The sequence below is a fragment of the Phoca vitulina genome, unplaced genomic scaffold, assembly GCF_004348235.1.
Source record: "Phoca vitulina isolate PV1807 unplaced genomic scaffold, GSC_HSeal_1.0 scaffold31, whole genome shotgun sequence".
NCBI classification, from domain to species: Eukaryota; Metazoa; Chordata; class Mammalia; order Carnivora; family Phocidae; genus Phoca; species Phoca vitulina.
In genome coordinates, this window is record NW_022589734.1 from 11,505,351 (window position 1) to 11,528,524 (window position 23,174).

Here is a 23,174-nt window from a genome sequence, read left to right on the forward strand (position 1 = left end):
ATAGTAAATATTGTAAATATTTTGGACATATAAGATCATAAATATTTTCTGTGGGGACTATTCAGCTCTTCCACTGTAGCATGAAAGCAGCCATGGACAATACCTAAGTGAATGGGTGTGTTGCATTCCAATAAAACTTTATTTATAAGAAGTCCAGTGAGCTGTAGTTTGCGGATTCCTGATTTAGAGCAGTGATTCTCAAACTGGAGTGATCATCAGAATGAACGGTATGGTTTGTTTAAATGCAGCTTCTGTCCCCATAGTTTCTGGATAAATTTGCATTTCCATCAAGTCCCCGGGTGTTGCTGATGCTCTGTTCTGGGGTGGGGGCCCTACTTTGAGAACTTTAATTTAGAGTTATTTTTGAGTTAGAATTATGAATTGATATATGACTTAATGTGCTCTCAACTGTAGGATCTCATGGTCTTAGTGTTTGTTTTCAAATGGAGCAAATCCAATACTTAAACCACTTTTAAAGGACATTAGAAATGTATTGGAATTGGTTGAAAACTACTTTGAATGGTTATGAATGTTAACACTCTTTAAAAATACTATATTTTAGGCTAAACTTCTAACACCATTATGGAAAGATACCACCAGGCAGAATAATTCCACACCTTCAAAACTTTCTGGAACAAAACTTCAGGGTAGTTCTGACTTCTTAACTGCGGAAGATTCTGCCCAGAAAACAGGTACCTGATTTTCTGTTGATTTACATAGACAAAAATATATTTTAGGAAAAGTAGTTTGAACTAAACAATTTTTTTCTTTTAATATCTGTTGAAAAAAGTGTGAATATATGCTCTTTACTGTCCTCATTAGCAAAAGATAGAGGACATTGTGTCTTAATTTTGCATTAACATTTGAGATTAGCTTGTCCTCTTCCACTTTTAAAGAAGCAAGAAGACTCAAATGATGACTTATAGCAAGGATTGGCAAACTTTTTCTGTAAAGCACCAGACAGTAAGTATTTTTTTTTGCTTTTTGGCAACTCTGCAGTTGTAGCTCCAAACCAGCCACAGACCAGATGTAAACCAACATGCATGGCTGTGTTTCCATAAAACTTTATTTATAAAACCAAGCGGTGGACTGGATTTGACTTGAGGGGCCAGAGTTTGCCAACCCTTGTCCTGTTAGGTGTATCTTAACCTCTATTTGTATTTTATTAAAACTATTCATATCTTTTGTAAGGCTAGGGATTTTGGTTTGTTCACCTTTATCATTCTGCAGCTTAGCACGTTGCCAGGCAAACGACAGCCGTCAGTAAGCAGGTAACTGACAACTTCTTAGCTTGGCTGCCCCTGGGAGAAAAGGAGTAAGGAAAAGAGAGAGAAAAATATAGCATTAGAGAGTAAGAGGATATAAGTTAGTAGAACTAGAAGAGAAAAGAAAGAGAAGGGTCACAAGCTTGAGGTAGTAGGAGGTTTGCCCGTATATTGGGGGCCAGATGGGCAGCTATGAAAGGTACTGATTTAGTTGAGGTTCTTCATTTTATCTGCAGATATACAAACCTAATAACCATACATGCCCTGAAAGATCCAAAGGGGTTTATTGTTAGTATCTTTTTTTTTTTTTTATAAGATTTAATATAGAGAGTGCTTAGTGAAATGTTATTACCTGAAGTTGCTTCTTAGCATGTTGATTCCCTGGAAACTGTTCTAACACTCAGAACCTCAAAGTCCCTACCCACCGAGCGATCTGTCATCCTTGGAGCATTCAGAAGTTGAAGAAAATGTATCTAAGGAAAATGTATCGAAGGTACTATTTATTGTTGGTTATTCATCTGGTTTTCCAGAGTTAATGTTATATTTGCATCATGTACTTATTCCTTCTTAAGGGATGATGTAACACCCTTTGTTTCTTACTTTAACATATATTTATGGCTTTTTTTCTTTGAGCCGGTAGACCAAGAGTCCTTGATGAAAAGTACTAGCTTCAAACATAAACTGCAAAACTTGGAAGATGGAGGTGAGAGAATACTAAACTCTGCAGAATAAAGCAAAATTGATTTGATTTTAGCAGGCTGGACTGTTATTCTAATCACAGCAGATAAAAAAATCACTTTACAGAGTGACACCAGGTGTTGGAGAGAGCAGTGGGATCTGCTTACCAAAAGTGCATGAAGGTCGAGGGGAGGGACATGGGGCTTCACTCAGGAACAAGAGTGTCTTGTTTCAAGAAGTATAGCCTGGGACCCGCTGCTTCCTCTCTGGCCTCAAAGGAGGGCTCAGTGGGGCCACTTTCCTAAGGATCTGGTCCAGGGGCTCTTTCCATCCCTGAGTAAGTAGGTTCCCTTGCAGTTTATAAAGCAATGTTCTAAAAAATGGTGTGGCCAAGTATTGAAACTTCCCAATTCGTTTTCTTATGGTAACCGCGATAAGAAGGTTTTCAAGCCAGTTCACAGGATTGTGATTTAGTAGAGCACCTAGCCACTCTTTAGGATGTTCTTGAACTGTTTGTTTTCTCTTAACATTTTAAATGAAATATCGGGAAGATTCAAATAGCTGTATATTATGTGCAGCCTATTTAGGATATCAACACAACAAACATCTGTGGACCAACATCCAGGTTACGAAAATAAACATTGCTGTTTCAGAATCTTGGTAGGTTCTACCCTAAATTCATCCCTGCGCCCCTTCCCCCTTCACAGGGGCCCATTAACCGTAATTTGGTGTTTGATTCCACTGTTTTTATTTTTTTCACTTTTGCATTGTGAAAAATATCATACCTTCAGAGGAGAATGTCAAATATGTGTACAGTTTAAAGAACAATTATAAGGTGAACACCTATGTAACTACAACACAGTCTGAGAACTGGGATACTGTCACTGACCTAGAATCCTTCCACACTGTGTCATAACCCTGTTACTTCCCTCCATCTCAGAGAGAGATAATGACAATCCTGACTTGCATGAAAAGCTTTCTGTTGCTTTTCTTTATAATGCTTTCTTTTATGCATCCCTAAATAATATGTAGTTTAGTTTTATCTCGTGTACAATGTAAACAAATGGCATCATAGTGTGTAAATAATGTGTGATCTGCTTCTCAAAATCATATGTAAAATCTATTTATGCTGATGGATGTAGGTGAAGTATATTTATTTTCATCACAGCATAACATTCAGTGATATGAACGGACTATATTTATCTGTTCTAGTGCTGTGGGATATTTGGATTGCTTGCAGTTTTGATTGTTATAGATAATGCCACTATGCCAAGTTATGTACGTTTCTCCTGATACATATTTGCAAAATATTCTCTAGGTATGTTTTTAGGAATAGAACAGCCACAGAGTTTATGTATCCTTACCAGTTTTAAATGTGCCAAACTGTTTTTCCAAACTGGTTGTATCAATTTACTTTCCCACCAGCTGTGTATAAGAGTTCTGTTGCTTCACATTCTCCAACACTTGGGATTTTAAAATTTGTGTGTGTGTGTGTGTGTGTACAAATTGGAGTTTTAATTTGATTGAATATCCCTGATTAAGGTTAAGCATCATTTTTATATGTTAGCCATTTGAATTTCCTCTTTTGTATAGTGTTAAAATGTCTTGCCCATTTGTCTGGAGGATTGTCTTTTTTATATCAGTTCCTAGGAACTCTTCATATGTTCAGGACTTGTTTATATGTCTTGTAAATGTCTTCTTCCACTGTGTGGTTTGCACTTCTCTGTTTGATGCTCTCACTGTAGGTCTTTACGGCTGCTTTTTGGATAACGTTTTTAGTTTTTAATTTTAATGAATTCTAAATTATTAATCTTTTATTTCCCATATTATATATATTTAATGCGGTGCATTTCTAAGTACTGCTAGAGGTGAGCACCACATGTTGTAATATATATCATCACTTTAAAATATTTTCTATTTTTTGTTTTCATTTCTTTGACCCACAGATTATTTCTCAGTAGTAAGGGATTTTTTAAAGCTATGATTCTGTTACTGTTTTCTAGTTTGATTGCACTGTGGCTGGAGACCAGAGTCTGTATAATTTAAACCTTTGAAATTTTGAGATGTACTTTCTGACCCAGTATATGTCAATTTTTTTTAAAGGTTAACTTGTGGTTAAAAGAGTATAATCCACAATCACTGTAACATCTATATAAACATACATCCATTAGGTCACTTTTCTTAATTATGTTCTTCAAATATTTTATATTAATTTTTTTTCTGTCTAATTGTTATATCAATTGTTGAGAGTAGTGTGTTAAAACCTCTCATTATGATTGTGGACTTACCAACTTCTCTTTCTGGTTCTGTTCGATTTTTCATTATATAAAATAATATATTGGGGCGCCTGGGTGGCTCAGTCGTTAAGCATCTGCCTTCGGCTCAGGTCATGATCCCAGGGTCCTGGGATCGAGCCCCGCATCGGGCTCCTGCTTGGCGGGAAGCCTGCTTCTCCCTCTCCCAGTCCCCCTGCTTGTGTTCCCTCTCTCGCTGTGTCTCTCTCTGTCAAATAAATAGATAAAATCTTTAAAAAAAATAAAATATTTATGTGCTTATAAATGTAAAATAGTATATCCATATGAAATATTGAAACTTTTATCATTGTAAAGTGACTCCCTTTATCTCCAGTAATGTTTTTGTCTTGAAGTTTATTTCTTTCGTTAAGCATTTGCATGGTATAAGTTTTTCATCATTTTATGTTTACTGTATTATCTCTAAATAATTTTTATCATCACCCTTGCTTTAAAATGCCTTCTTTGTCAAATATTAAGTTCCTATATAAATGTGGGTGAATCTCTGGCTTATCTTTAGCGTTTTGTGGGTCTATTTGTCTGGATTCTTACACTAATACTATCTTTTTTTATTGCTGGAATTTCATAGCAGGTCTTGATATCTAACAGGGAAAGTTGATTCTCTCTCTTTTTTTTAAAGATTTATTTAGAAGTGGGGGGCAGAAGGAGAGGGAGGGAGAATCCTCAAGCAGACTCCCCACTGAGCACAAAGCCCGATGTAGGGTTCAATCCCAGGACCCTGAGACCACGACCTGAGCTGATATCAAGAGCCGGATTCTTAACCAGCTGAGCCACCCAGGCGCCCGTCTCTTTACTCTTCTTTAAGGCTGACATAGTTGTTCAAGGAATTTTGATACTTATATAAATTTTATTTTCCAGCTTCATTGAGATTTAATTGACAAATAACATTGAATAAGTTTAAGGTGTACAATATGATGTATGCATGTATTGCAAAAGGATTACCACAATAAAGTCAATACATATGTCACTTCACATAGTTACAATATTAAAATACTTTTTAGTGAGAATTTTTAAGATCTACTCTTTTAGCTACTTTCAAATATACAATATACTATTGTTAACTATTAGTCATCATGCTATACATTACATTCCCAAAATTTACTCATAACATGAAATACATACACTTTGACCACTTTCACCCATTACTCTCCTACCCCTACTATTAGAAACTAACAATTTATCTTTCTAGGAGTTCAGTTTTTAGACTTCATATATATCATCATGTGGTAATAGAAATCATACAATGTTTGTCTTTCTCTGTCTGACTTACTTAGCATAGTGCCTTCAGGTCCATCCATGTTGTCACAAATGCCAGGATTTCCATCTTTTAATGGCTGAATAATATCCCGTAGTGTATACATATCACATATTCCTTGTCCTTTCATCTGTCAGTGGACACTTACATTGTTTCCATGTATTGGCTATTGTTAATAGTGCTACAGTGAACATGAGGGTGCAGTTATCTCTTAGAGATAATGATTTCATTTCCTAGGATATATATCCGAAAGTGACTTGTTGGACCATTTCATGTAACTTTAGAGTAATAGATCAGGTTACTTAAGTTCACTAAAAATTTTTTTTTTTTTTTTTAGATTTTATTTATTTACTTGACAGAGACATAGAGAATGAGCACAGATAGGCAGAGTGGCAGGCAGAGGGAGAGGGAGAAGCAGGCTCTCCACTGAGCAGGGAACCCAATGCGGGGCTCAATCCCAGGACCCTGGGATCATGACCCAAGCCGAAGGCAGACGCCCAACCGACCGAGCCACCCAGGTGCCCCAGGTTCACTAAAATTTTTATAGGGATTGCATTAAATACATAGATTAACTTGATATTAACTTTAAATATCTTTAAAATATTTAATCATCTTGGTGCCTACCTGGCTCAGTTGAAAGAGCATGTGACTCTTGATCTCAGGGTCATGAGTTTGAGTCCCATGTTGGGTGTAGAGATTACTTTAAAAAAAAATTTAAAAAGATAATAAAATATTTAATCACCTTACACTATACAGAATGTGTCCATTGATTTTTATCATGGGCTATGTCATTTATAGAGTTCTAAAGTTTTCTCCTAGATTAATTCTTAGATACTCATAGTTCTGTTATTACTCTTTTTAAAATGATTATGCTACAGTGAAAATATGCTATTGGTTATTCTGTGTCAGTCAAACTTTCAAAATTCTTGTGAGGTCTAACAGTTTATTAGTTGATTCTCTTGGTCGTTTTTTTTATTGTTGTTTTTAATTTCAGTGTAGTTAGCATACAGTGTTATATTAGTTCCAGGTGTACAATATAGAGATTCAGCAATTCCGTACATCACCCAGTGCTCATCACGACAAGTGCACTCCTTAATCCCTCCTATCACCTATTTCACCCATCCCCCCCACCTCCCCTCTGGTGACCATCAGTTTGTTCTCTATAGTTAAGAGTCTGTTTCTTGGTTTGTCTCGCTTTCCCCCTACTTTGTTCATTTGTTTTGTTTCTTAAATTCTGCATGTGAGTAAAATCATATGGTATTTGTCTTTTTCTGACTGACTTATTTCACTTAGCATTATACTCTCTAGATCCATCTATGTTGTTGCAAAGAGCGGGATTTCATTCTTTTTTATTACTGAATAGTATTCCATTGCATAATACCATATTGTTTTGATTATTATAGCATTGTAGTATAGGTTGAAATCTAGATATGTGGTGTCTCCAGCTTTGTTCTTCTTGCAGAATTTCTTTTGCTATTCTGGGTCTTTTGTGGATCCATAATGTTTTTGGAGTTTATTTTATAGGGATTGTACTGAATCTATAGATGGCTTTAGGTAGTATGCACATCTTAATACTCATTCTTCTGATTCATGAACATGAGTTATCTTTCCATTTATTTGTGTCTTCAATTTCTTTCATTAATATCTTACAGTTTTTAGTGTATAGATCTCTCACCTCTTTGGTTAATATTATTCTTAAGTATATTATTGGTTTTGATGCAACTGTAATGGGATTGTTTTTTATTTTTCAGATTTTTTTGTTTTAGTAAATAGACATGAAACTGATTTATGTATATTGATTTTCATATCCTTCAACTTTACTGAATTCATTTATTCTAACAGTTTTTTGGTGGAATCCTTAGAATTTTCTCTATGTGAGATCATATCATCTACAAAGAGACAATGTTATTTCCCCCTTTCCAATTTGGATGACCTTTTTTTTTTCTTATTTAATTGCTCTGGCTAGAATTCCTAGTACTATGTTAAATAAAAGTAGTAGAAGTGGTACCCTTGTCTTGCTCCTGATCTTAGAGGAAAACTTTCAGCCTTTCACCATTGAATGTGATGTCAGCTATGGGTCTGTCATATATGGTCTTCATTATGTTGAGGTAAATTCCCTCTATACCCAATCTGTTGAGCACTTTTTTTCATGAAAAGATGTTGAATTTTGTCAAATGCTCTTTTTTGGGCATCTATTGAAATGATCATATGATTTTTATCTTTCATTCTATTAATGGAGTTTATCACATTTATTTGTGGATGTTGACACCTCCTTGCTTCCCAGGGATAAATCCCACTTGACCACAATTTGTTAGTATTTTGTTGAGAATTTTTGCATCTATATTTATCAGGCATATTGTCCTGTAGTTTTGTTTGTTTTTGTAGTATCCTTATTTGGTTTTGGTATCAGAGTACTGATGGCCTCATGAAATGGTTTGAGAGCGTTTACTTTCATTCAATTTTTGGAAGTTTGAGAAGGATTAATATAAATTCTTCTTTAAATGTTTAGTAGAATTCATCGATCTATTCCTTACTCATTACTGGTCTATTCAGATTTTCTATTCATGATTCAGTCTTAGTAGGTTGTATGTTTCTAAGAATTTACCCATTTCTTCTAACTATCCATTTTTTTGGTGCATAATTCCTCATAGTAGTCTCCTACAATCCTTTGTATTTTTGTGGTATCAGTTGTAATGTCTCTTATTTCTGAGTTTATTTGAGTCTTTTTTTCCTTAGTCTAGCTAAAAGGTTGTCATCTTTATCTTTTTAAAAAACAGCTCTTAATTTCATTGATTTTTCTATTTTTCTGATCTCTATTTCATTTATTTCTGGTTTGATTTTTCTTTCCTTCTGCTAAGGCTTAGTTTGGTCTTCTTTTTCTAGTTTTAAGATGTAAGATTAGGTAGTTTATTTGGATTTTTTTCCCTTTATGTAGGCATTTATGGCTATAAATTTCTCTCAGTACTACTTTTACTGAACTCCAAAGTTTTTGTAGATTTTCTCCATTTTCAATTATATCAAGATATTTTTTTATTTTCCTTTTGATTTCTTTGACCCAAATGTTCAGGAGTGTGCTATTTAATTTCCACATATTTGTGATTTTTTCAGTTTCTTCCTGGTATTTCTAGTTTCATATCATTGTGGTCAGAAAAGATTCTTGGCATGATTTCAGTCATCTTAAATTTCCTGAGACTTGTTTTGTGACCCAACATGTGTATCCTAGAAAACACACGATGTGTTCCATGTGTGCTTGAAAAGAATTGGTGTTCTGCTGTTGGACAGAATGATCTGTGTATGTCTGTTAGGTCTATTTGGTGTAAAGTAAAATCAAGTCCAGTGTTTCCTTATTGATTTTTTGTCTGTATGATTTATCTATTGTTGAAAGTGTGGTATTGAGGTCTACTACTATTATTGCACTGTCTACTTATCCCTTCCCACACATTAGTATTTCCTTAATATATTTAGGTACCCTGATGTTGGGTACATTTATATTTACTGTTGCTGTATCCTCTTGATGAATTGATCCCTTTATCATTACATAATGATTTTCTTAGTCTCTTATTACCACTTTTGACTTAAAGCCTATTTTGTCTGATGTAAAATACATTTTGTATGTAAAAATAGACAAAAGTCTATTTTGTCTGATGATAGCTACTTCTATTTCCTTTTAGTTTCTATTTGCATGGAATATTTTTTTCCTTCTCTTTGAGCCTATGCACATCCTTAAAAGTGAACTAAATCTCTTGTGGGGAGCATATAGTTAGGTCTTTTTATTTTTTGTTTAATCCATTCAGCTACTATATTCCTGTGGATTGAACAATTCAATCCATTTACATTTTAATTCAAAAAATTTTTGAGTATACTTGACACACAATATTACATTAGTTTTAGGCATACAACTTAGTGATTTGACAAGTTTATATATTACGCTATGCTCACTACAAGTGTAGGTACCATCTGTCACCATACAGTGCTATTACAATATCATGAACTGTATTCCTTATGTTCTGCTTTTTATTCCTGTGACTTACTCATTCCATAACTGGAGGCCCATGTCTTCCTTTCTTCTTCACCCATTTTGTCCAACCCCTCCACTCGCCTCCCCTCTGGCAATCATCAGTTTGTTCTCGCTCTTCCCCTAAGTGGCCTGAGGTGACCGCTGAGAATGGTTCACTATTTGCTTGACCCAGAAAACCCTACAAAATCATGCAAATCAAGGGGTTCAAATCTTCGTGTTCGCTTTAAGAACACACGTGAAACTGCCCAGACCACCAAGGGTCTGCAGATCCAAAAAGCCACCGAGTATCTGAAAGACATCACTTTGCAGAAGCAGGGTGTGCCATTCCATTGCTACAATGGTGGAGGTGGTAGGTGTGCCCAGGCCAAACAGTGGGGCTGCACACAGGGTCGGTGGCCCAAGTAGAGTGCTGAATTTTTATTGCACATGCTTAAAAATACAGAGAATAATGCTGAGCTTAAGGGTTTAGGTGTAGATTCTCTGGTCATTGAGCACATCCAGGTGAACAAAGCCCCCAAGATGTGGCATAGAACATACAGGGCTCATAGTCGGATTAACCCATACATGAGCTCTCCCTGCCTCATCAAGATGATCCTTACTAAAAAAAAGAGCAGATTGTTCCTAAACCAGAAGAGGAGGTTGCACAGAAGAAAAAGATACCCCAGAAGAAACTGAAGAAACAAAAACCTATGGCCCGGGAGTAAATTCTGCATAGAATAAATACAAATTAAAAAAAAAAAATCAGGGGCGCCTGGGTGGCTCAGTCGTTAAGCGTCTGCCTTCGGCTCAGGTCATGATCCCAGGGTCCTGGGATCGAGCCCCGCATCGGGCTCCCTGCCCCGCGGGAAGCCTGCTTCTCCCTCTCCCACTCCCCCTGCTTGTGTTCCTTCTCTCGCTGTGTCTCTCGCTGTCAAATAAATAAATAAATAAATCTTAAAAAAAAAAAAAAAATCAGTTCTCTGTATTTATAATTCTGATTCTACTTTTTGTTCATTTTTTTTAAAGATTCCATTTGTAAGTGGAATCATATGGTATTTGTCTTTCTCTGTCTGACTTATTTCACTTAGCATAATACTCTCTAGGTCCATCCATGTTGTCTCAAATGGCATGATCTCATCATTTTTTATGGCTACATAATATTCCTCTGTGTGTGGAGCATAATCTTCCTTATCCATTCTTCTATTGATGGACACTTAGGTTGCTTCCACATCTTGGCTATTGTAAATAATGCTGCAATAAACATAGGGGTGCATAGATCTTTTTGAGTTAGTGTGTTCATTTTCCTTTGGTAAATATCCTCCAATAGTGGAATTATTGGATCATATGGTATTTCTTTTTTTAAGAAAAAAGATTTTGAGAGAGAGAGAGAACATGAGCAGGGGGAGGGGCAGGGGGAGAGGGAGAAGCAGACTCCCTGCTGAGCGGGGAGTCCAGTGTGGGGCTCTATCTCAGGAGGCTGAGATCATGACCTGAGCCGAAGTCAGATGCTTAACCAACTGAGCCACCCAGGTGCCCCTATATGGTATTTCTATTTTTAATTTTTTGAGGAACCTCCATACTGTTCTCCACAGTGGCTGTAACAATTTACATTCTCACCAACAGTACATGAGGGTTCCTTTTTTTCCACATCCTCACCAACACTTGTTTCTTATCTTCTTAATTTTAGGCAATCTAAAAGGTGTGAGGTGATACCTCATTGTGGTTTTGATTTTCATTTCCCTGGTAAGGGACATTGAGCATCTTTTCATGTGATTGTTGGCCATCTGAATATCTTCTTTGGACAAATGTCTATTTGGATCCTCTGCCCTTTTTTTAATTGGTCAGTCCACTAATATTTAAAGTAGTCATTGATAGGTAAGGAATTACTAATGTCATCTTATTGTCTTCTGGCTGTTTTGTAGTTCCCTTGTTAATCTCTTCCTCTCTTTTGTGAATTGGTGATTTTTCATAGTGGTATTTTTTTATTTCCTTTATCTTTTGTGTATCTACTTTTGGGTAGGTTTTGCTCTGTGATTACCATGAGGCTTACATATAATGTCTTAGATACCAAATAGTCTATTTCAAGCTGATAACAAGTTTTATTGCATACAAAACTCCACCCTTTGCTTCCCCTAAATTTTATGTTTTTGTTGTCACAATTTGCCTCTGTTTATATTGGGCATACATTACCAAATTATTTCACGTATAATTATTTTCAATATTTTCATCCTTTATACTAGATTTTAATGGTTAACACACCATCATATTATAGTATTCTGATATTAACTATGTGTTCATAATTGTGGCATATTTTCCTATGTTCTCATGTTACTAATTATCACCCTTTCATTTTGACTTGATGAAATACTTTCGGCATTTCTTATAAGGCAGATCGTGTGATGATAAACTCCCTTAGCTTTTATTTGTCTGGGAAAGTCTTTATTGCTCCTTCATTTCTGTAGGGCAACTTTTCCAGATCAAGTATTCATGGTTGGCAATGTTCTTCTTTCAGCACTTTATATCATTCCATTTTTCTTAGTCTGTAAAATTTCTGATAAGAAATCTGACAGATAATATAACTATACCTATAATAATTTGGTGATACATGCCCAATATAAACAGAGATAAACCTTATGGAGGTTCCCTTTTATGTGGGAATTTTTTTTTCTGTTGCTACTTTTATTTTTAATTCCAGTAGAGTTAACATAGAGTGCTGTATTAGATTTGGGCGTACAATATAGTGATTCAACACTTCTATACATTTCTTAGTGCTCAACAAGGTAAGTGTACGCTTAATCCCCTTGATCTATTTCACCTACCTCCCCTCTGGTACATGAGTTTATTCTCTATAGTTAAGGGTCTGTTTTTTGGTTTGTGTGTCTCTCTTTTTCCCCCTTTGTTCATTTGTTTCTTAAATTCTACCTATGAGTGAAATCATATGGTATTTATGTCTTTCTCTGACTTATTTTGCTTAGCATTATATTCTCTAGCTCTACCCATGTTGTTGCAAATAACAAGATTTAGTTCTTGTTTATGGCTCAGTAACATTCCATTGTGTGTATATACACCACATCTTTACCCATCCACTTGTCAGTGGACACTTGGGTTGCTTCCATAATTTAAGTATATAAATAATGCCACTATACCGATAGGGGTACATGTATCCCTTTGAATTAGTGTTTTTGTATTTTTTGTGTGTAAATACCCACACTGGATCATTGGGTAGTTCTATTTTTACCTTTTTGAGGAACCCCCATACTGTTGTCCACAGTGGCTACACCAGTTTGCGTTCCCACCAACAGTGCAAGAGGGTTCCTTTTTCTACATCCTTGGGCTCCCTAAGTAGAGGGCACCCTTGTAGGATGGTTGAAACTGAAGTTGGTGCAGGCTGGAGTGTCCTGGGAAGCTCCACGCAGGGGGTACTCTGGAGCCAAAGCAGGCATGGGCACAGAGGTTTCCGGGCACTCTGTGCAGGGTGCCCTGGCAAGTTGGAGGTGAAGTGGTTCAGGCCTGACATGTTCTGGGATGTTTTGTGTCTTGATGAGTTAGTTGGAGCCGTAGTGACTGCTGACCAGGGGTGTCCTGGTATGTGCTGCACGGGCGCCACCTTGATGGGATGGCTGGGGCTGGTGTGGAGGTAGGTCAGCTATGGCAGCCCAACCCTACTTCCCTCTGTGCTATCAAGGTAGAGGGTGAACATAAACCATGGCACTCTCCAGCCCCTCTGATCCAGAGTGAGTTCCAGTAGCTCCCCCACTGTTTGGCAGGGTCTTAGGGCTAGATCTTTTTTTATTCTAGTTGTCCTTTTAAACCACAGCGTTTATTTTATGTCCCAGGGCAGACGAATCTCCTCCCCGTCCCTTAGTACTATCCCTCCCCACTGCAGTACACCCTGCGGGGGATGGGGGCTCCTTCATTACCCTGTCTCCCTCTCTCTTGCTGTTCTTTATGTGGTCTCTCTTATCTTTTGTTGTGCAGAAGCTGTTTAGTCAGCCCTCCATTCTTCAATTGCTCTATAGATGTGTGTGTCTGTGAAGGAGGTGAGTCTTCCTATGTTGCCATTTTAGGAACCCCTAAGGTATCTTATGTTTTTTTTTTTTCATAGGAACTTGGATATTTTGTAGCATTCATTTATTCATTCAATGAACATCTACTGAGCGTCTGCTGTGGACGAGGCACTTTTCTAAGGGTTAGATATTCTGATGAACAAAACAGACAAAATGCCGACCTTTGCTGGAGTTTATCTTCCAGTGTGTGTGGGGCAAATAATATATAAGAAAAGTAAAACATGTAGTATGTTATATTGTGATAAAGGCTAGGGAAAAAAATCAAGCATGGAAAGACATTTAAAAATTGCGGGGTGGTACTGAAATCTTATGTTGGTTGGCCAGAGGGAACCTTAATGCAGATCTATGGGGTAAAGGATTCAAGTCCAGAGGAGCCGCAAGAGCAAAGGCCTTGAGATGAGAACATGCCTGAGTTGTCCGAGGCACCCCAGGGAGACTATATAGAGAAGCAGAGTACAGAAAGAGAAACTTGTCTCTTTGCTTCTCCACCATTCCACCATATTGTACAGTTCATTCAAATATTTGTACATAATAACATTCAAATATCTGCTGAGTAATGAATTCTCCCCTCTGAAGGGGAAAAATCAGTAATGACTGGAAGGATATGTGATGAGAAGGGGCAAAGCCAGATGACTTCAAGCTAAGTGTGTATGTAGGGGCTAAGTGTATGGTGGGGAAGAAAGAGTGGTTTGGATAGAATAGAGTGGGTTTAGAGATGGACTCTAAGCAGTCAGAAACAAAAATTTGCTGCTTAATGGAGCTCAGAGAGGAGAGAGATTTGGGAGGTAGCACCGTTGAAGGCATGGGACTGACGAGGTCCTCCAGGGAGGATGGCCTTGGACAGGGTCATGGTGTGGGAATGCAGAAAGAGGGATGGATTCATTCTGTATGCAGGACCTTGGCCTTGATGATGGAAGAGAGGTGGATGGTAAGGAAAAGCAGGAGTTGGGCCTAATTCTATGGCGCTTTTGACAATAGAGGTGCCATTGATAAGATTGGGAGGGCTCAGAAGGAACAAGGACATGTTTGGGATAAAAGTAAACATCAATAGAAAATGTTTAGTAAATGCCAAGTTGAGAAAGGGATTATATTTAAATCTCATAAGCTGAAGGTCTCCAAGTCACTTTAGCTAGTGAGGAGCCAAGATGACCTCATTAATCTCCAGTGTCGCCAACAGGTGACGCACTTTGCAGGGTGATCTGATGAGCTTCCGAAGGCCCATCTGCTCGGATAACGTTCTACCTTGCCATTTAGCCTGAGCCCTGGCAGTGTTTTTGATGCTATATCCACTACTGTTTTGTTCGAGTCAGTCTGTACTTTGCTAAGCAGATCGTTCCTAGATGTTTCAGAGCTCATCAAAGGGATGCCTGTTCCCATGTGTCCTCTTTGAGGCATCAGTAGACTTAGTGCTTTGATGCTTGTGCTGTTCTTAGCGTGTCAACTGATAAGTAATTAGTAACAGCAAACAAGTTTTCCTTGCTGCTTATCAAAGTTAGGTATTTACTGGTGAAAAGAAGACAAGATAAAATTGGGACAAAAGGAACGTGTGTGTGGTTATTAATGTGCTGTGCTTACTTTCAGACATATCAGATGGCAGTTTTGCTAAGTCAAAACAGTCAAAATTGGAAGAAGGTGCTGCTCCAGAATCCCTCGCCTCAGTGACAGAAGAGACAGACTCAGGTAACATTATGTGCCCAGCCAGCCATTCAAGCAAGAGTGTGACAAACTTGTAAGCACTGAATGTACCAGCATGCACTACAAGGGGGTTACATTTCGAAGATCAAAGTTGCTGCAGAACCCTACAAACTAAGCATTTTGTCCTTTCAAAGCCAAGTAAATTGTTGCACAAATTATAGATAAAAGCAAGTAAACACCATATCCTTTCTAGCATTTTGATTTCTGCCTCTTCACTCTTCCTTATGGTGATTTTCAGGGCCTAAGGTTCTTAAATGTCTAGGTCTCTGCTTTAGTTGATAGTTATTAACTAAGTTTTTATTAGAAATATCCACTCTATACGAAGGAGAATGATCCAAAATATCTGCATATGTGGGGTTGCCATCTGCATAAGTGATGCCACACTGTTTCAAAACAAAAGGCTCCAAGAGGGCAAATTTGGAAGCTCAGAGATACTAGAGGTTGGTGATTAAGAACCAGTTGGCCTGGGTTCCAATCCTGACACTGTTGGTGTGAGCTTGAACAGGTTATTTGATCCTTCTGTTCAATATGCACAACAACAGCACCTACTTGACATGGTTTTTGTGTGGATTACATGAGTCAATACCTGCAAATCCCTTAGAATAGTGCCAGAGCCCTCATAAAACTCTGTTGCCCCCGTAGAAAAGTCCTACCTGTCATGTCCTCCTTAAAACCTCTTATGACACCTCCTTCAGCCTGCTTCTTAGACATAATATCAGCTGCCCCAATTTAAAGTGCTGGGAAACTTTGGATGAAATGAGCCCTTGCCAGAGACTGAGGTTTGACTGGAAGCAGCCGGAAGTGCCCACCATGAACTCTCGGTTCCAAGCTGGCCTTGTCAGCCAGAGTCAGGCCCCCTTGGGACTTCTTTGGAGTATATCTTTGCCTCCTGACTGACTTTCCATCCTCCAGGCAGCTGATGGACTGAGCACATCTATTTTGAGCCCTGTGTTAGTTTTACTTAATGTTCTATTTTTATTGTTCAGAAGGCATTTCTACTCCATCCCTAGCAGTTGTACCAGAGAATTCTAAGAGTTCTGCTGTTATCACAGCCCTTGAAAACTTCGCTAGAGAACTGAAAAGAAAATCCGAGGTAATGGTCCACTAAAAATGAAGAGCTGGCTTGTTATGAGCTTAAAGTAACAAGTTCATATTATTCATCAGTACTGTTGTTATCCTTCATATGTGAAGGTGCTCCTGAGGCTTTGGGGGAGGTATATTTGCCTTAGCTATGGGTACTGATTGTAGTGCCTTTGTGAATTGTGGTTTGTATTGTAAGAAGCTGTTCCATGTCCATTTGCTACAGTGGGACCGGATGGACCTATATGGAAATCAGACTCATGGTTTGGTTTCATTGAGAGCATTCTCAGACATTGGAAGTACCAGAAAGCAATGATTCAGTCATAACGATAGGCAAGGAGGAGAGGGGGGGACCATGTGGATGAGAGAGGTGTCCAGGACAAAGATGGAGGTAGGCTTTGGGTAGATGGTCAGCTGAGTGGTGGCAAATCTGAGTACAGCTGGGCAGTGCATATGTAGGCTGTCCCAAAATCTTGTCTGCAAGATGAACTTTGGAAGCATTTCAGTTCCCTCCTTTTATGTCCTATTGTTTATAAATCCCAAAAGAGTTATTTATTAGCACATTTGAGAAAAGTATCTTACCCTGACATATATTCATTTAACTAATTTGGAAAATCTCCAAAGTCTTATATTTTTTGCAATACCAATGTAAGCTAGTTTATAATGGAAATTTGTTCATAATATTCAATATGTGTTTTGATAGCATGAATATGTTTTCCTATTTTAGCGTATTGTTCTTTATTGGTACTGAACCTGAGGTAATACATAGAAAGCGTGTAGCATGTTGTCTTATCACAGTTGTTTAGCAGTAATGTTTGCTATGAATATAATGTGCTGGTAGCATCATTTTCACACAAAGCCTGAACTCCATTTATGTAGTTATGGTTAATTCAAGTGTGATCATTTTGTTATTGTTGTTATGGTTTAGCTTAGGTACAAAGGGAGTCCACTTTATTCAGAAGATGCAAAGCAAGCACCAGATTGCTTAATCCAACTTTTAAACCAGATACATCAATGCAGGTAAGTGTTGGGTTTCAAAACGAAGTCATAAAAGTGTGATCACTCGTAAACATTTGTGTCATGTCCACTGTGGTAGGGTCATGAGGACCTGAAGTTGAGCAGATGTGAGGTTTGATACATCACCTAACCTGTCTGGTTTCTAGTTCTTCATTCATAAGATGATGGGGTAAGGTCTTCCTTAAGCCTCTTCATGGTCTGCCATGGTATGATCCTAAAACACTATTTTAAAAAAATTTATGATCGAATTATGAAGACAGAGCAAGCATGGGTATATATGGAAAAATGCTGGGTAAGTGCTATGTGTCATGCATGTGCAGTGGAATATTATTCAGCCTTAAGAAGGAATGAAATTCTAACACATGCTACATCATGGATGAACTTCGAGGACGTTATGCAAAATGAAATAAGCCAGATACAAAAGCACAAGTTGTGCATGATTTCACTTATATGAGGTACTTAGAAGAGGCAAATTCCTAGAGAAGGAAAGCAGAATAGAGATTACCAGAGGCTGAGGGAGTGGGAAATAAGTCAGTGTTTAATCAGTGTGGAGTTTCTGTTTGGATGATGGAAAAGTTCTAGAGACGGATGGTGGTGATGGTTGCACGACATTGTGAATGTACTTAATGCCACTGAATTGTCCATTTAAAAATGGCTAAAAGGGTGAATGTTATGTTATATATATTGCCACAATAAAGAGTGCCATGCACTCGTGTGCACACATGCACACGTATGCAAACACACTCAGATGACCATGAGATGGGAAGGATAGGAAAGGTGAGTGGAGATGGGGTTCTGTGGTGATTAGAGTTAATCTAGAACCATTACAATGGAAGTGCTTCTGTAGTGGTTTTGGAAACAAAGGTTTGAATGGTATAGGGAAGGTGTGTATAGAGATTGTTCCTTGTTGGAGAAAATGGCCTGTAGATGAAGGAGGGAAAGAAAACAATGGCAGGTTGGTTAGCTTGACTGAAGGAGGAAGTTTCTTAGGGCAGAAAATATAATGTGAATAGGAATTACGATTTTTTTTTCAAACTTTGATACATGCAATGTCATTTGATTCTCAAAACAAGCCCCAGAAGGACTTTGGACTTGTGGAACTTCCATTGTCTCGTAGGGGTTACGTATTCAGCCATTTTTCATGCAGCAAATGCACACTGAGCAGCACGAGGTGCCAGACCCTGTGCTAAGTGCAGGAGAGCAGTGACAACAAGCTTTGGGAGCTTCTTGCCTTCATAGAACGTTCAGCCTGATGGAGAAGACAGACAATAAGCAAGCAAGCAAGCAGTTTATGTGGTCGTTGACACACAATAGCAGATGTTGGAAACTTTAGAACTAACATGTAGAGGACAGAGTTCATTAGCCAATTTCAGCTTTCAGGACCCCCTTAAGGCAAGAGAGGAGGGGAGCAAGTGGAAGTTTGGAAGTGATGGGGAGCCATGATTGGTGGTACAATGGCTTCTAGGCCAGGTCTGGCCTCTGTGTCCTTTTCCCTGGAGTCATCTCTCCTTTGCTCTAAGTATGATGTTAAAATCCCAGCTTCCTCTGGACTTCTGTTGAAAGGATAAATCAAAGTTTTCATAGTTTCTGGGGAAGAGGATGGTCATGCAGTGAGGGAAGGGAAGAAGAGATATGTGTTCTTAAAACAAAAGTTGGCAAGGATGTGGAGAAAGGGGAACCCTCTTACACTGTTGGTGGGAATGCAAACTGGTGCAGCCATTCTGGAAAACAGCATGGAGGTTCTTCAGAAAGTTAAAAATAGAACTACCTATGACCCAGCAATTGCACTACTGGGTATTTATCCAAAGGATACAAACATAGTGATTCGAAGGGACACATGCACCCCAGTGTTTATTGCAGCAATGTCCACAATAGCCAAACTATGGAAAGAGTCCAGATGTCCATTGACTGATGAATGGATAAAGAAGATGTCACACACACACACACACACGAATATTACTCAGTCATCAAAAAGAATGAGATCTTGCCATTTGCAGTGACATGGATGGAACTGGATGGTATTATGCTAAGCGAAATAAGTCAGTTGGAAGAAGACAAATACCATAGGATTTCATTCGTGTAGAATTTAAGAACTAAACAGATGAACATAGGGGAAGGGAAGGAAAAATAAGATAGGAACAGAGAAGGAGGAAAAGCATAAGAGACTCTTAACTCTAGGAAACAAATGGAGGGTTGCTGGAGGGGAGTTGGGTTTGGGGGGATGGGGTAACTGGGTGATGGGCATTTAGGAGGGCACTTGATATAATGAGCACTGGGTGTTATGTGCAGCTGATGAATCACTAAATTCTGCCCCTGAAACTTATAATACATTATATGTTAACCAACTTGCATTTAAGTTAAAAAAATAAATAAAAGTCTAGAGAAGAATAAGAAGTATCCTTATAAAAAGAGGATTGTCTCTTGTTACAGTCAAGCAGTTCCGATGAAATCTGTTGCTTTTTACATTTATCAGACTGAATAAACTAGAACAGTTTCACAGTTTTGTTCTTCAAGAGCTGAACAATCTTGAGAAGGATATTCAGGCTCTGAAACACCTTGAGAAGGATGTTCTGGTAAGTGATCCCCACTTTTGGAATATTCTTTGTGACTTAAGAGGATCTGTTCCAGAGTAGAGTAACTGCTAACTACTTAAAACTTTTGTTCAATTTTAGGAATTTTGGGAAAAACAGTCTGTTGATTTGAAATCATTCTGTGATCTGCAAGTGCTGAGGTATTTTTTCAAAGTATTCTTTCTAAAAGTATCTTAGTTGAAGGATAAGGGTAGTGCTTTAGCTATAGTATGAGTCATTGATGATGGTAAAACTGCATGTAAGTAGCTATGAAACTGCATCTTTTCAAACCAATTACTTTTGTGGCACTCCCTGAACAAAGAGTGTATCTTAGGGTATCAATCTAGAAGTATAAATTTTGAAAAGCGTAAACAGAATTATACAAATGTCAGTGTTTTTGATCCAAACTGTTTTATTTTTAAGCAATATTACAAAAAAATTAAAATGAATATATTCTGAGAAAAATATTTAGATATATACTGAATTGTGGTCTTGTAGAATATATTCTATATTAAAAAATATATAGTGTATATAAAACAGCCAATGAGTTTATCCTGCTACACATTCCTTTCAGTGTGATTACTCAGTGTGCATTCTGAGGCTGTTGCTTCTATTGGTGTAGAATACCGTCTGATTCTCTGGAGTGTAGGGAGTGGGAAAATGGAGTGTAGGGAGTGGGAAAATGTTTCTGCCCTGGGAGAAATTCTAGTGTTTTTTGTTTTGTTTGTTTCTGCTTGAACAATTAAAAAGAATCCTGATATAAATCTGTAATGGCCTAAAGTTTTATCTGCCAGTTCAGAATCAGCTTCTGTCACAGATATCTAAGTCCAGTAGTTTTAGGAAGGCCATTGTTCTGATCACACCATACTTTTCAAATAACAAAAAGTTTAAAATTTGAATTATCCATCCTTCTGTTACTCCAGTTAACACAATTAATAATAATAAGAGTAGGTAAATAGATTTTCAAAACTCTTTCAACAGATGATTAAAGGAGATATCCTTTCATAACCTCTTCACTGAGTGCTCCTGGTTGGTTGTGAAAGGCTCTCAAACTTCTTGGAATCAGGACCTCTTAACACTTTGAAAATTTATTAAGGTTCCCCAAAGAGCTTTTGCTTCATGGGTTATATCTGTGAATATTTTCCATATTAAAAATTCAGACTGAGATTTAAATATATGTTTATTGTAAAATAAAAGAAATATGCCAACAAATTGGACAATCTAGAAGAAATGGATTAATTCCTAAAAAATTAAAATCTTCCAAGAGTGAATCAGAAAGAAATAGAAATACTGAAAAGACCAATTATTAGCAATGAAATTGAATTGTAGTAACAATCTTGAATTGGTAATTTAAAAACCCATACTCTGTTGATTACTACAGCTTTGTAATATAACTTGAAGTCTAAAATTGTGATGCCTCCAGTTTTGTTTTTCAAGATTGCTTAGGCTATTTAGGGTCTTTTGCAATTTCACACAAATTTTAGGATTGTTTGTTCTAGTTCTGTGAAAAATGCTGCTGGTGTTTTGATAGGAATTGCATTAAATCTGTAGATTGCTTTGGGTAGTATAGATATTTTAACAATATTTGTTCTTCTAACCCATGAACATAGAATGTCTATTTCTTTGTATCATCTTCAATTTCTTTCATCAGGGTTTTATAGTTTTCAGGGTACAGATCTTTCAATTCTTTGGTTAGTTTATTTGTAGATACTTTATTATTTTGGGTGCAGTTGTGAATGGATTGTTTTCTTAATTTCTCTTTCTTCTTCATTATTAGTGTATAGAAATGCAACATATTTCTGTACATTAATTTTGTATCTCACAACTTTACTGAATTTATCAGTTTAGTAGTTTTTTGGTGGAGTCGTTAGGGTTTTCTATATATAGTATCATGTCATCTGCAAATAGTAAAAGTTTCACTTCTTCCTTACCAATTTGAATGCCTTTTATTCCTTTCTCTTGTCGGATTACTGTGGCTAGGACTTCCAGTACTATGTTAAGTAACAGTGGTGAGAGTGGACATCCTTGTCTTGCTACTGATCTTAGGGAGAAAAATTTTCAGTTCTTCCCCATTGAGTATGATGTTAGCTGTGGGTTTTTCATATAAGTCCTTTATTATGTTGAGGTATGGTCCCTCTAAACCTACTTTGTTTTTATCATGAATGGATGTTGTACTTTGTCAGATACTTCTTTTGCATCTACTGAAATGATCATATGGTTTGTATCCTTTCCCTTATTGATGTGATGTATCACAAATATTGAACCACTGTTGTATCCCAGGAATAAATCACACTTGATCATGATGAATGCTTTTTAAAAATGTATTGCTGGATTATGTTTGCTAATATTTTGTTGAGGAATTTTGCATCTATGTTCATCAGAGAGAGTGGCCTGTAGTTCTCTTTTTTTGTTGTGTCTTTATCTGGTTTTGGAATCAGGGTAATGCACAATTATATGGTCAGTTAATCTTTGACAAAGGAAGCAGGAATATGCAGTGAAAAAGACAGTGTCTTCAAAAAATGGTGCTGGAAAAATTGGACAGCTACATACAAAAGAATGAAACTGGACCACTTTCTTATACCATACACAAAAGTAAACTGAAAATGGATTAAGGACCTAAATGTAAGACCTGAAACTGTAAAAATCCTAGAAAAGAGCACAGGCAGTGATTTCTCTGACATCAGTCATAACAACATCTTTCTAGATATGTCTCCTGAACCAAGGGAAACAATAAAAAAGCAAAAATAAACTATTGGGACTTCATCAAGATAAAAAGCTTTTGCACGGTGAAGAAACAACCAACAAAACTAAAAGACAACCTACTGAATGGCAGACGAAATTTACAAATGACATATCTGATAAAGGGTTAGTGTCCAAAATATATAAAGAACTTATACAACTCAACACCCAAAACAAATAATCCAGTTTAAAAAATGGGCAGAAGACACATGAACAGACATTCTTCCAAAGAGGACATACAGATGGCCAATAGATATATGAAAAGATGCTCAACATCACTCATCATTAGGGAAATGCAAATTAAAACTACAATGAGATATCACCTCAGACCTGTCAGAATGACCAAAATCAAAAACACAAGAAAAAACAAATATTGGTGAGGATGTGGAGAAATAGAAACCCTCTTGCACTGTTGGTGGGAATGCAAACTGGTGTAGCCACTGTGGAAGACAATATGGAGGTTCCTCAAAAACTTAAAAATAGAACTGTCCTATGACCC

At 37.3% G+C, this 23,174-nt stretch overlaps 1 protein-coding gene across 1 annotated transcript in view; it reads left to right on the forward strand.

Moving 5' to 3' along the window:
* SYCP2L (synaptonemal complex protein 2 like) overlaps positions 1-23,174 on the forward strand; it is a 130,378-nt gene that overhangs the window by 94,739 nt on the left and 12,465 nt on the right. The window contains exons 23-30 of the mRNA XM_032424736.1: positions 563-692; positions 1,670-1,734; positions 1,899-1,968; positions 15,156-15,254; positions 16,256-16,362; positions 17,278-17,369; positions 19,840-19,939; positions 20,039-20,097. Of these exons, the coding sequence (XP_032280627.1) occupies positions 563-692; positions 1,670-1,734; positions 1,899-1,968; positions 15,156-15,254; positions 16,256-16,362; positions 17,278-17,369; positions 19,840-19,939; positions 20,039-20,097 (722 nt within the window). The remainder of the gene's footprint in view (positions 1-562; positions 693-1,669; positions 1,735-1,898; positions 1,969-15,155; positions 15,255-16,255; positions 16,363-17,277; positions 17,370-19,839; positions 19,940-20,038; positions 20,098-23,174) is intronic.